Consider the following 12,801-nt stretch of genomic DNA (forward strand, 5'->3'; position numbering starts at 1 on the left):
TGCTTAGCCTGCGCCACAGCACATAAAACGAGGTTGTTGAGGGCATGGGATAGCACGAGAGAGCGACTGACATTATGATCAAAAGCCTTGTAAGAGTTGGCCAAAGATAAGAGCACACATGCACAGGCAGTGCCAACGTCTCGCGTGCTGGAAGTAATCTGGTTATCGCAAGGAAAGCATGTGAAGTAAGGAGGAAGCGGAACCAAAGAAAGCATTAGTGCAGTCGCTTTGGGACTAGACGCTGTCTGCACGCGAGAAGGGTTTACGGATCATCACCTTGCCGTTCACAACATCAACTTACCCACTGCGCTAATTGTACAGCCGTCTTATCTATTGAGTGACAGAGAAAGCCACATGCTGATCTTCTCGGATCTACATCTGTTGATGCCGAGGATACTCAGGCGCTCACCACATTCTTGTAGCGTACTGGCTGGAGATCCCCCTTACCTTCTTTTTTCTTGGCTTTTATCAGCCAAAGCTTGCATCTTCGATGGGGCGAACTCTCCTTGAACTTCCTTTCCTGAGATGGTGAATCATGTTTCTATTTAGGAGTCACTACATAAGGATAAACGCACCTGGGAGTAAGCCACAAACGTCCTTGCGTCTGACCTTCGTTCTGCCAGAGACGCAGGATCTATCAGCTGGCCATGTCTCATCGAACGGACTGGTCCTGATATACTACGTCAATGAAACGACTAGTGTGGTTGCATGAGATGTGCTATCGTTCTCCCCTTAAAGCTTTCGAGATGCCGCGGAGGACGTGTCGTCAAGTTGGTAGGTTTTTATCTCAATATGTTTTCTCCCTTTGTCACTCGTTCATTTCTTTTCGTTAGCTGTTTGACACACAGCATACATGCCACTCCTTTAGCCAGCGTGACTTTGTCGTCTCTCATTGCACTCCCTAGCCAGACGAGCGTGCCACTATACGACACGATACCACCGAACAACAAATCGGAAAGATGGGATAGTCCAGAATACACATGGATCTTCGAGTATCCTCTACCTGTACCCCCAGTGAAGAAATCGACATTGTAAGTAAGGCAGTACCTTGAATATAGCTTAGCATTAACACGGGGTAGTACATATACCAATGAGACTACCGGTGCCATTATCGATTATTACGAGGTTGAAGTCAAGTCGGCCACGAAACAAATATACCCTAATCTACCAGCTACCCCATTGTACACATATGATGGGTTGTCACCAGGACCAACTTTCATGATGCGAAAAGGGCGAGGTAAGCTTCAAGCTGGTTTGTTTGATAGGGTCGATACTGACAAAGTTTTTCAGAGGCTGTGGTTCGCTTCACCAACAATAGTCCCACAAACTCATCTGTCCATGTCCATGGACAGTATAACCGCGCCCCTTTCGATGGCTGGGCTGCCGATTACGCCCATCCTGGCCAGTACAAGGATTATTATTATCCAAATGCACAGAATGCGCGATCCATCTGGTATCACGACCACACTGAGCGTCAAACTGGCGAGAATGTCTACATGGGTCTATACGGCTTCTATCTCTTAACGGATGAAGACGAACAAGCTCTCGACTTACCAACTGGTGATTACGATATCCCATTGGCCTTGAGTGCGAAACAATACGCCGCCGATGGCTCCCTGCTTTTCGATACACATAATAATACTGGACTTTGGGGCGATGTGATCCATGTGAACGGTCAGCCTTGGCCGTACATAAACGTTGAGCCGTGTAAATATCGCTTTCGCGTCCTTGATGGTTCCGTCAGTCGTTCTTATAATCTATACTTACAAGACGATGAAACTGAAGAGTCACTGAGTTTCGACATGATTGGCTCGGATGGTGGTATGTGTGTTTGACAGCCTTTTGGGGTTTCTTTAACATATTGTCAGGACTGTTCTCTCATCCAGTAAACACGAAGAGCTTCGCGATCGCTGAAGGCGAACGTTACGAGATGGTCGTCGACTTCGCCAACTACAAGGGCAAGAACATTACAATGCTCAACGAGCGTGGGATGGCGGGCAATCTTGACTATGCTGCAACCGATCGTGTCATGCGATTCGTAGTCAGTGACACTGCAGCCGACAGCACCAACAACGACCCCGTGCCATCTGACCTTCGCTACATTCCTCCACTACCACAAACCAACGTCACTAAGAATTTCACTTTCTCTCGAATTGATGGCGAGTGGCTCATCAATGGAGTTGGTTGGGAGGATATCGAGAACCGAATCTTGACAAGACCTGTTTTAGGCAATGACGAGATTTGGGAATTGAGACACGGAGGTGGAAATGCCTCGCATCCTGTTCATATCCACCTCGTTGATTTCCAGGTGCTTTCTCGCACTGGCGGCCGTAACGATGTGATGCCATACGAGGCAGCGGGTGAAAAGGATATCGTTTGGATAGCCCCTGGTGAATCCGTCCGTGTTGTGGCTAGGTACGCACCATGGGAGGGTGTCTACATGTTCCATTGTCACAACCTTATCCATGAAGACCACGAGTAAGTCTCTTCACGGTCACCATCTCATTGCTTTGAATACTAACAAAAAGTAGCATGATGGTTGCATTCAACGTCACGAACCTCGAAAAATGGGGCTACGATAATACTACGGTCTTCATAGATCCTATGGAGCCAGAATTCCGACCGAAGAACATTGACACTGCGGATTACACGGAAAAGGCTATTCGTAGTAAGCTAGACTGGTTTAACAGCCTCAATGCCTACAACGAGCGCTCTGAGCAAGAATTTGAGGAGGACCGTGCCCAATAAAGATACGATGGTTCTCTCATATATGATTAGACCCGGTCATGTGTCACTTCTCTTATTATCATTCATTTTTCATCATATATCAATATTACTTGCTCTGCATAATTTACTGATACACTCTGGATTCGATAGTGTGGAGGTCAGTCTTCAAGCTAATGCATGTCGTCAAGACATAGGTGGGTAGGTAGTGTATGCCATACCACCAACGAAATACGAAGCAAGCGATCAACCACGTGAGATAACTACCATGGTTCATACGAACATCCGCAAAGATCTTTGTCTCAACCGAGAGAGTACACAAAATGTGTTCATCTCGTTACGACCGTCAATCTCGTACTGAATTCTCCCACGCCATACGGACTTCGTACCCCATCACACGTACGTCGAAAGCCAAACGAAGCATCGGCGTTAAGCATTAGCGACCGCTCATCTACATATCTCAGTTGCAGGGATCAGTATGCCTATTGCAGCAGGTCGAACAGCCTGCGGCCTGGCTTCATTACGGTTCCGCCGAGACAACGCCTCTTCCAGCGGGGAAGCGGAAATCTGCTCACCTGCTAGAAGGAGAATGCGAAAGAGACAGGATATTCAGTGTCAGACATCGCTGTCCACCAGGGTCCTAGTCTCACGTAAACCAGCCATTCCCAAACTTGCATGCTCCAATGGACAAGCAAGGCCGTCCCCGTCACCAACACCTAGCATAGCCCGCAGGCCACCCCAGATAATCAGCCGTTGGAATACGACTCGCGGGGTCCGGGGCCACCTGTGTTGTGCCATGACTCATGCAACGAGTGCAGACTTGTCAGTGTCGTGTCTTCGGGAAAATCTTGAGAGTTTAGAAACAGACGTGTCGATGGTTTCAGGATTGTTTCCGACATCTTCCATTCCGTCCAAACGATAAGATTGCGCGGACGGGTGGGCTGTTTGGTCAAGCGCGTGCCTTAGGGTCCACATAGAGACCCATATTGCAACGTCGCCTGGTGATTGATTCGAAACATGTGCAGGCTACCATGCGGTGCCGCAGGAAGATATGTTATCCGTGCCGAGAAAGATGGTGCAAGAGTGCGATGTGCCGTAACGTCGTGTCAGTAGGTACGCCATAGTGGAGCCAGAGTAGGGAATCGTGATGAAAGGTGCGACAAGACCTTCGTAACTTCCTCTTGCAGATGCGGAAACCGTTCCGCCAGAATGGAAACACCTATCACGATCGATCCTCTTACAATACTCCTCTCAACCCACCTATCCACCCACCCATAATTAACCTCCCATAGCCGCGAATGCCACAATCCTTAATCTCAGAGCCCACATATTGCACCTCACACAACGTTGATCGCGATCCCATCGGCAATGGTATTCTCGGCCATTCTCGTAGCTTAGGTGTGGGCTGATATGATGGATGGTGTGGTTGGCCGCCGCAATTGTAAGTGCTGTTGGCCGCACTAAACCGGCGACTTATGAGCTTCTCGGCCCGACTGAGGCGGTTCGCAACACAAGCTTCGCGGTGTTGTGTGCCGCGTACAAAGTAGTGTCGCCTGGGAAATGCCGGGTAACGCGGCGTAAGTACTTTCGTCATCTCAAGTGTGAATGACCAGAATCGGAAGTTGCCGCACGCGCTGGTACGGGTATGATGTGTCTACGTGAGGCATTTCGAGGCGAGGAGACGGCCTGAATATGGCCGGATCGACTTGGTCGATGATGCAGACGTCTGTAGTTAGTCAGAGTAGTGGTAGTAGTAGTAGTAGTAGTAGTAGTAGTAGTAGTAGTAGTAGTAGTAGTAGTAGTAGTAGTAGTAGTTCACGTTTCAATGTGTTGGTCTTCATTAATCTGAGAAAGAACAATGGAAAATTGTAAATGATGTGACAAGGCTATTATGCCTGCGTGGTATCATGTGTTGTGTTTGTATCTACCATTTCGTGATCTAGCCAAGTGTCTATGATCTATGGCCATTATTGCCAGCGATGTAATGAAATCAAATGAGGTAATACCCATGCGCCATGCTATGCAGAAAACCAAAAAAAGAGAAAGAAGGGAAAGCAGATCCTTCTTACTGCTCAAGCACACCAGTGTTCATCATGCTCTCCCTTAGAGCCTTTTTGTACTCGCGCTCCATACCATGCTTGACAGCTTCGAGGACATTTTGCACAATAGCCTTGGGCTCAAAGCGAGGAGTAGTACCGCGTTGGTAGACGCCTGTCTCTACCAGTATGGAGTACCAGTTTGCTGAGTCGGTGTGCGCGTTATACTCGTTGGTGCCTCTGATGTCCGACTCGGGTGTGTCACCTACAAAGTAGACGGTTGAAGGAGCGGAGTTGATGCCATGAGTGTCCCTTCGCCACTCCTGGAGAAGACGAGTGGCAAACTCGAAAGTGCCGATTTGAGGTTTGCCGAATGCGGTAGTCTTAAGCTCTCGGCCAGTGACTGCCTTGAACATAGCCTCAAGTGAAACACGGAGGGCACCCATACCAATGCGGGTAAGGTCGTGCGAAGCACTCCAAACAACGTCGTTGTGCGAGAAGAAGACTGGTGGACCCTCGTCGAAGTTGGCGGATCGGGTTCCAAGACGACCTTTCTTTGACATCAACAGATCCAAGATGATCTGTTGATCAGATGCCCAATCCCGAGAATCGGCGAAGACGAAGATCGCCTCGATCTCGACTTCAGCGAAGTTTCGTGCTCGTGAGTTCTTGTACTCTTCCTCTGTGAGTTTGCGGAAGGGTGTAGTGTCCTGGTTGTCTTTGATGATATCTCCTGGGGTAACGACATCCTTGAAGCCGTAGCCCTCAGCCACGATGCGACACTTCTCGCCCTCGCCTCCAACAACGAGGACAGTGTTGTACTTCTCTGCCATCTCCCTCATGGGAGTGTGTCCGCAGATGAATTGACCAGGTGATACTTCGATTTCCATTTGCTTGCTGAGCTGTACGCAGCGCTCGGCTTCAGTCTTTCCACCACCGTTGGTGACAAAGATGTATGGCACTACGATACCGTATTCATTCTCACCATTGAGCATTTTCATGGCTTCAACAGCTTCTGGAATAGGTCGACCACCTCGGATGAGGACACCGTCAATATCTGAGCTATGTTAGAATAAATTCACTTTGAACTAATGGAGTTCAACTTACCAAAAGCGAAAGCATACTTGTCCGTGACTGAAGTTTCGGGAGGAGTATAACCAGGCGACCCAGGAGTCGCGGCAGAGTCAAGGTGATGTCTGGCAGTCTCGAAAGCGCTGGCAATCTCCGATGCTTTTGACGGGGCCATGAGATGTTGTGGAGGTACGACGACTGTTGGGCCCATTGTGATGTTCTCGCGGGTGGCTTCACTGGAAGATAGGCGTCGAGGGTTTCCTGTCGAGGCAGGGACTGCAAGAGAAGGCGCCGACATTGTTAAGGATAATATGAAAACTGATCTTCCAACGGAGAGTCTTGCAACTTGTGTTGTTTGCTGCGAATGAAGGAGTTTGTTGGAGTCTGGTGTGATGAAATCTCAAAACACTGGAATTCTGGTAGCCTTTATAGTATACGAGCCCGGTAGATAGGTCGAGACTCCAGGTAACCCCTCAAAAGAAGCGGAGAGAACTGTGGGTATGTGGGTATGTGGATATGTGGATATGTGGAGGTGGATATAATGATAGATGGTTGGTTTGTACGAAGAATACCGAGACATTTATACCGAAGACATACAGTAGTCCTTACTTCGCCCCCTACATTACTCAAACACGTACTGCAAGTATAGCGGCAAGGTACAATGCACTTCTACGTCGATGTGCCGGACCTTGAGCGATAAGGGTATGGCTCGGGATTCTGTTGGATGGCATTGCGTAGATCGATGGCGTCACTCGGTCAGCTCCAGAACAAGGGACACATTTGCGACACCAAACGCGATACTAGTCGATAGCGGTAGAGAGTGCCCAGGCGTGCGCTTCCGCCATGGAGTGAGAGATTGTGGCATGTTTCTCGATTCCCATTCGACACGCAGTCCGGTAATGTTGCAATAAGAGTGGGTATGACAGTCACGGTACAGGGTCTCCTGCATCTCTGGCGGTCTCGGATTATTGCCGTCCCATGCGCGCCATGTGGTAGACGGCCGCGGCTGGTGTTGCTGTGGAACGGTGTTGCAGAGTTTTGAGGCCATCTGCGCTAGTGATGTCATTTATGATTAGCTCGCATATCGCTTCGGCGCCTTAGGATGGCTATTCGATTCGGCTGGAGACGCCCGCAAATGAACAGCCTCAGGGACTCAGGGCAGGCCTTGGTGATGAGTCCCTGTTGAAGCTTACCACCACCTCCGATCGACAGCTCCTCGTTTCCGGCGAGAACAAGCCGGCCGACAGTTCTCGCCAAGTATCGGAAGCTAGATGAGGCAACTTGAGCCTCAAACGTAGGCTATCTCGGCAGACATGCCAATCCGTCTTAGCCTCTTAGCATTTGTCCACCGTTACCACATGTAAGACAGATTGTGGCCATTCGACTGAACATGCTCACCTCGACAGAAACGAAACACGTCTGCGATACTATAGGTGGGGTCCTTATCGCTGCCTTTCACATGTCGAATGTAACAACCGATGCACCATCGTTCCGACTGTAGGCGCGTGCATTGAGCGATATCTACGCAGCTTACATGGAGTGGGTCGCCAGTAGAACCAGTACCCACAGCAAGAGTCTCAGGGCGTGGCGCTTGACGTAACTGTACATGAAGGTACACCGCAACTGGCGGCGCAGCTGCAGTAAGGGCTGCGGCAGCATGTATGCCATCATTTCGCATTATAGGGTCAGGCTGCAAGCGTGGATATGGGCTGGCAGGTGTTGCGCCATCAACAAACCTACTATCCATTTTCCAAAACCTTCGGGAAGGACGATCCAGCAACTGCGAATGGCGGGTGGAAGTAAATTGAGGCATTTGAGCGAAAATGCAACACCGATGCCTGGTCATTTAGGAAGAATGTACCCAATGACCAGTCAAGTCGCGGACCCTGTGTACATGGGCGCCTTCAGATGCCGCAAGACCCGTTCAGGACCGGATTCCACGCTGCAAGAAGCAATGATCTGATGCAGCTGCCGAGAAGACAGCGCCATGTACGGAGCACACTTATTGCGACTGGCGTTTAGGCTTGGAATTGAAGAGACGGATAAATGGAGTATGGTTGGGAACGGTGGTGGATCTGGTATGGGGTTGTGGTTGTCAACCCCATCCTTCTCCACGTCTCCACGATTTCCCCAGGTGTAACCGCAAAGTCTGAGTTGTGGATAGCTCTAAAATCGGTCCTACAGAACTGTTGGACTTCGCATATCCTGCTATATTTGTGGATTATGGTGTAGCAACGCGATGCATCCTTAAAGTGGCCGTCCCCGCACCCTATGGCCATGATTGTTAAAGATTTCCTACACCCACGGGGATCCCGTCGCAGGGTCTCGGTACCTCTCCGGCGCTCCACTATTCTTGCGGAGGGAAGTGATGGAGGCGCTGATCGACCAAACGATTTGGACCCTTTCATCTGTTCTTGTTTTTCCGCCGGCAAGACAGATCCGAGCATGAGTCGTGGAGGACGCTCGTTGAATAGTAACCGAGGAAGATGGGTCAGCCAGCGCTGTGGAGGGTCGAGTGCACAATACGAGGTGTGGAGTGCTGCAGTTGTGTCGCAACCTTAGGGCTTGGTCGGACGGAGAGGAAAAAGACGTAGCTGGGGAAGGAGCTACCCATATTCAGCAGGCAAGCGCATGCCGCAGCTTCGATCAGCATCCACTGCCTTCCAATTACCTCTTCTCGCATGATTCTCCTTCAACCTGTGCAATTATAGAACAGTGCTGATATGCTATACACATGAACTGGACAGGCGGCTTGCTGCAGCGCACCAAGAAAGCTAACGCAGGCGTGCTCCAACAGCAGAAAGCGTACTTTGCTAAGGCGCGCACACAACTACAAAATGCTACTGACTCACATGCCGCTCCTCTCCGACCGAACCATTTAATAGACAACGACAAATTCGATATTTGGAACCTAGTTCCATTTGGCTCAGGCTCAGTGCGGTGGCATACAGGACATACAGCGAAGCGTCTAAGTAAGAGAACGCAGCGTGAGCCCACGTCAGACAAGAGACGATTGACAAGAACGTCATACGAAGGGCATTCGAAAAATCTTTTGCGCCGTTCTCCTTCGAACTCGAATGCAAAAGTTCGCATCCATAGAGGCATTAGTGGTGACTTGCTGCTCACTTGCTAGGGCCACGTGAAGATGGACTAACAACCCAACAGACTTGCATGACGGGAAACACAGGACCCCAGAGATGGACATGGACCTCCAGTGGCTTGAAGCCAACAGGAGGAGGCTTTTGACACAGCAAGATTGGGTCGGCCTTGACCCAGCGAAACCGGTCAGCCTACGGTGCCAATCAAGCAGGGAGAAGAGCAGAATCGGCAAGCGTAGGAGAACGAAAAAAGGACGCAGCGCAGCTCCAAGACAGAGGGACAATGAAGAATTCAGGGATAAAGACCTTGACTTTGCAAACGACAACTTTTCCCACATGCTCAGAGAGAATGGTCCACACCAAAATGTCGACAATATGCGAATCCGGATTGGTACAGATGCAATGACAAGCATTTGCTCTACACAGCTGAACCAATATGCGCAGTCGCATGCTTTCTCTGAGCTAATGCTCTTCGACCAGGAAGGACCTCTTGCACAGCAACACTCAGAGAAGCCGCTTGTTAATCTTCAGCTTCATGCAGCAACTAGTGCTTCTGAGCAAGCTCGTGTTAATTCTCGTGCGCCGTCGACCGGTGAGCAGCCTCAGTGCTATAGTATTGCTCGGCGCAACGTAGCTAGTCTATCTTCAGGTGCTTCTGAGCAAGGGGACGTTATCGGTGATCAGCTTAGACTGCAGTGTCAACCCACGACAATAACCTCGCGACAGACCGGGAGCTTTACACATGAATTTCGACTCACGCATCATGTTCATAGCGGTGAGCGCGCTTTCCGTCTCGCCTTCAGCGGCTCCAACTCTGCTGCAGGTAGCCGTAGTCGTACTGCATCAGATGACTACCAGATCGGTGAGACACAGCCTTTTTGCATTCCAGACTCGGCGCTCCCGTCCAAGACGGAACATATGCATCAGGTCGATATTGATATGGAGCATCCTGTCAATGTTGAGATTTCGGCAGGCCACGCAATCGTCGATGAAGGACCCTGGAAGACGTATCTCGCAATTTCCGATGGTTCAAGTCACTCCGATACAGCCAGAAGCAGTTTCTTGCATGATCACCCCACCACGAAACAGGACAATGAAGCTCCAACGAACTGGTCACAACAGGCCACTCACGGTCAGGGTGGTCAGAGCCGCGTCAGCTCGTCCTCAATTTCCGCCTCTTTGCCTTCCTTGACGAGGCATATTAGAGAGCCAGTACTGACGCATCCCTCTGGCGTGACCGCCATTCGTCGAGAGGAACCGGTGACCACCGCTTTGCGAAGTCTGGACGAGGACGAGAAGAATTGGCGGGCATTTGTGTTCCAGAGTGATGATAAACTTTCGTTGCTAGGGATGCAGGACCATGCATGCAAGACATCTCCACTGATTTCAAGGTACTCCGGAAATGCATCTTCAGAGTATCTGCCAATATCCCGCGCAGTCAGCTCTGTCAGCCCCATAGTGTACGAGTCCGGATCAGAACTTGCTTCTGACGCGGGCTACGACGCCCCAGATCCAAGAAGCTTTGCGCCACCATTGAGATCCCGTAACGCCAGTCCACTACTCTTCGGCGGATTTGTTGAGAGATTGACTCAAAGTGAACAGGGCGACGAGATGTTAGAGCGCAAAGTTTCCGACAAGCAGTGGGTGACCCATGCATCTCTACAGAACAACGCATCTTCAGGTCTCACCTCATCCAAGGTTCTAGTAACATAATAACGTCCCGCATCTTGAAGTTACATGCATTTGCACAAGAACCAGCGAGGGCGAGCGGACGCATATTGAGCCGAAATTTCAAAGGGTCTTCTTCTGGCTGCGATATCCCAACAAGCCGTGATGGGGGCACTCCACCTCGTCGATCCTGACAAACGTTGACAGGGTACATGCTAGATGAGCGGCTCACTGCGAACGCGGGATACCTGAGGCTGAAATTTGATCGAGGTTTCGGCTCTTCTTGTAACACAGTTTCGCCTTTTCTTGCCTATCGATATGGCATTGCAGTACCGTGGTAGGCTAAGTAAACGGCGTATAACCTACTGCCATCAGCGAATCAGACATTTTTATGGGGCTCGCAGATTCCCATTGGCGCAAATTGTACAAGATGCGCAGTTCAAGCTACAGTCCGAGTCGCACAGCTCGTACGCAGAATAAGATTCTGATCGCCCACGTTGATCAGACTGTGAACGGCATTGCAGCACGACAGGAGCCGCAGACAGCCAGAAAGGCTCAATGCAGAAGCTTAATGCAGAAGCGCACATAAAGACAGCGACAGAATAGGTGCAGGCATGACGCCTTCGTACGGGGTGATGGGTACATGCATGTCATCGATTGCAAATGTTTCGAGCGTGGCTCAGAGCAGGCGGGGTTACGTGCAGCGCTATTTCTGGTGAGCCCTATGAGTTTGTGACAACACAGTGCCGGCCATCCCTACTTAGCAAACGGCAATCACTGACAACGGCGAGCCTACCGGATATGCGCCCGATGAGCTACGAAAGGACGCTGATGCCCAAGGGCCGAATGCGGCGCTGGAGACACAGTCAAGGCATGAGAGAGGTCGCTTAGAATACAGCAGCAACAAAGAAACGATTGGACAAAGCGCGACGATGAACAAAGATGCATCACACCGCCAGCAAGTCACATGGACATTGGGATGAGCTGGAAAAGCCCGGCACGTTGGCACTACGGTTGATGTGCGGGGGCGCGGTGGTATGATTGGCAAGTGGCTGTCAGGGGCAGGAATCCTTCCTTCTCGAAGGCATGGAAACTTTGGAGCACAGCCATGGAACAATCACGCGACTCGCAGTGGGCAGGGCGATGCGGATACGAGCATTGGGCGTAGAGCATTGTCGCGCCATTCTGTGTGAAAAAGCGGTACGTGCTGTAATTGTGAAGCAGCCGAGTCGGCTGCAGCAAATTGAGGGGCCAGCGGAAACTTAGAGCGAGTCGAGGGTGGATCCCTGACTTTGCGCCGTCACGACCGTGAGAAGCCGCCTATGATGGTGGTACCGTTGTGCCGGCTTCGCACTTGGGTTTCACTTGCCCGCGCGCCACGTGTGAGACGATGCGATGCGATGGGGGCTGTCACCGCCACACATGGGGCGCCTGCTCGATGGATGCGACTCGCTGGATGGGCACGTTTGATGTCCGTCTGCCACGACTGCGACTCAGCGAGTGAAGTGAGTGAGCGAGCAAGATGCAGTATACGCTTGCTGCTTCGTGTTACTCGGACACACCGTATTGTCGCGCGAGACCAGTCAGAAACTAGCAGCACCGCGCGCAGTCGGCAATGCGGATACCATGTAGCAAACATGACGACCTGTGGTATAGCCAATGCTAACAAGCCGGCCTGTACTCGTCAAGGTTTCGCAACAGGGCCATCGCACGACCAGCGCGATAGGACCGGTGAGTCAACGAATTGATCGACGACAACGAACCGAACAACATCAGGGCCTTTGAGGTTGCTTCTGCTTGCGAGCCAGCCTTGCATCCCCTCGCCGGAAGGCACGGCATGGCCATGATAGGCCTGATGTAGTGCAACCGGCGATTGACAAACGGCAGGGCAGGGCAGTGCATGTCCTGTTCTTGTTCACTGTCCCAGCATATGCTTCCTCAGTGCTTCCACAGCCTTCCTGGATGCCTGAGAATCATCAGGCCAGGACAGCGACGGCTCAGTGTGCCTGGACTATGATTGGCGGACCCCGTAGTATATCCATGGGCTGCGTCATACAGGACACCGTTGCTCAGTGGGGCCTTAACCAGCGTCGCGGCTCTCGTTGTCCAGCGCTAGCACAGGAGACAAACAGGGAAGTGCCCTCGGAGCCCGAATTGAGCGGAGGCGGATGGAAGCCCGAATGACTAGGAGTCAAGGGATAATC

General features: G+C 51.0%; 5 protein-coding genes across 5 annotated transcripts; 3 read left to right on the forward strand and 2 right to left on the reverse strand.

The window, feature by feature from the left end:
• Window positions 1-792: 792 nt before the first annotated feature.
• GT037_007454 (cupredoxin) lies at window positions 793-2,748 on the forward strand (the record flags this gene model as incomplete). Its single annotated transcript, XM_038932501.1, has 5 exons — window positions 793-1,031; window positions 1,080-1,237; window positions 1,291-1,821; window positions 1,869-2,478; window positions 2,532-2,748. The coding sequence occupies 5 exons, from the start codon at window positions 793-795 to the stop codon at window positions 2,746-2,748; spliced, it is 1,755 nt and encodes a 584-aa protein (XP_038784989.1).
• A 2,041-nt stretch (window positions 2,749-4,789) lies between these two features.
• Window positions 4,790-6,129, reverse strand: GT037_007455 (phosphatidyl synthase; the record flags this gene model as incomplete). The annotated part of the gene is made up of 2 exons (XM_038932502.1): window positions 4,790-5,817; window positions 5,868-6,129. The coding sequence occupies 2 exons, from the start codon at window positions 6,127-6,129 to the stop codon at window positions 4,790-4,792; spliced, it is 1,290 nt and encodes a 429-aa protein (XP_038784990.1).
• Window positions 6,130-8,322: 2,193 nt separating this feature from the next.
• On the reverse strand, window positions 8,323-8,514 carry GT037_007456 (uncharacterized protein; the record flags this gene model as incomplete). Its single annotated transcript, XM_038932503.1, has 1 exon — window positions 8,323-8,514. One exon carries the CDS (start codon window positions 8,512-8,514, stop codon window positions 8,323-8,325), a length of 192 nt encoding a protein of 63 aa, XP_038784991.1.
• Window positions 8,515-8,565: 51 nt separating this feature from the next.
• Window positions 8,566-10,642, forward strand: GT037_007457 (uncharacterized protein; the record flags this gene model as incomplete). Its single annotated transcript, XM_038932504.1, has 2 exons — window positions 8,566-8,803; window positions 8,997-10,642. The coding sequence occupies 2 exons, from the start codon at window positions 8,566-8,568 to the stop codon at window positions 10,640-10,642; spliced, it is 1,884 nt and encodes a 627-aa protein (XP_038784992.1).
• Window positions 10,643-12,559: 1,917 nt separating this feature from the next.
• On the forward strand, window positions 12,560-12,781 carry GT037_007458 (uncharacterized protein; the record flags this gene model as incomplete). Its single annotated transcript, XM_038932505.1, has 2 exons — window positions 12,560-12,610; window positions 12,656-12,781. 2 exons carry the CDS (start codon window positions 12,560-12,562, stop codon window positions 12,779-12,781), a joined length of 177 nt encoding a protein of 58 aa, XP_038784993.1.
• Between the last annotated feature and the right edge of the window lie 20 nt (window positions 12,782-12,801).

Source organism: Alternaria burnsii, assembly GCF_013036055.1.
Source record: "Alternaria burnsii strain CBS107.38 chromosome Unknown 715, whole genome shotgun sequence".
NCBI classification, from domain to species: Eukaryota; Fungi; Ascomycota; class Dothideomycetes; order Pleosporales; family Pleosporaceae; genus Alternaria; species Alternaria burnsii.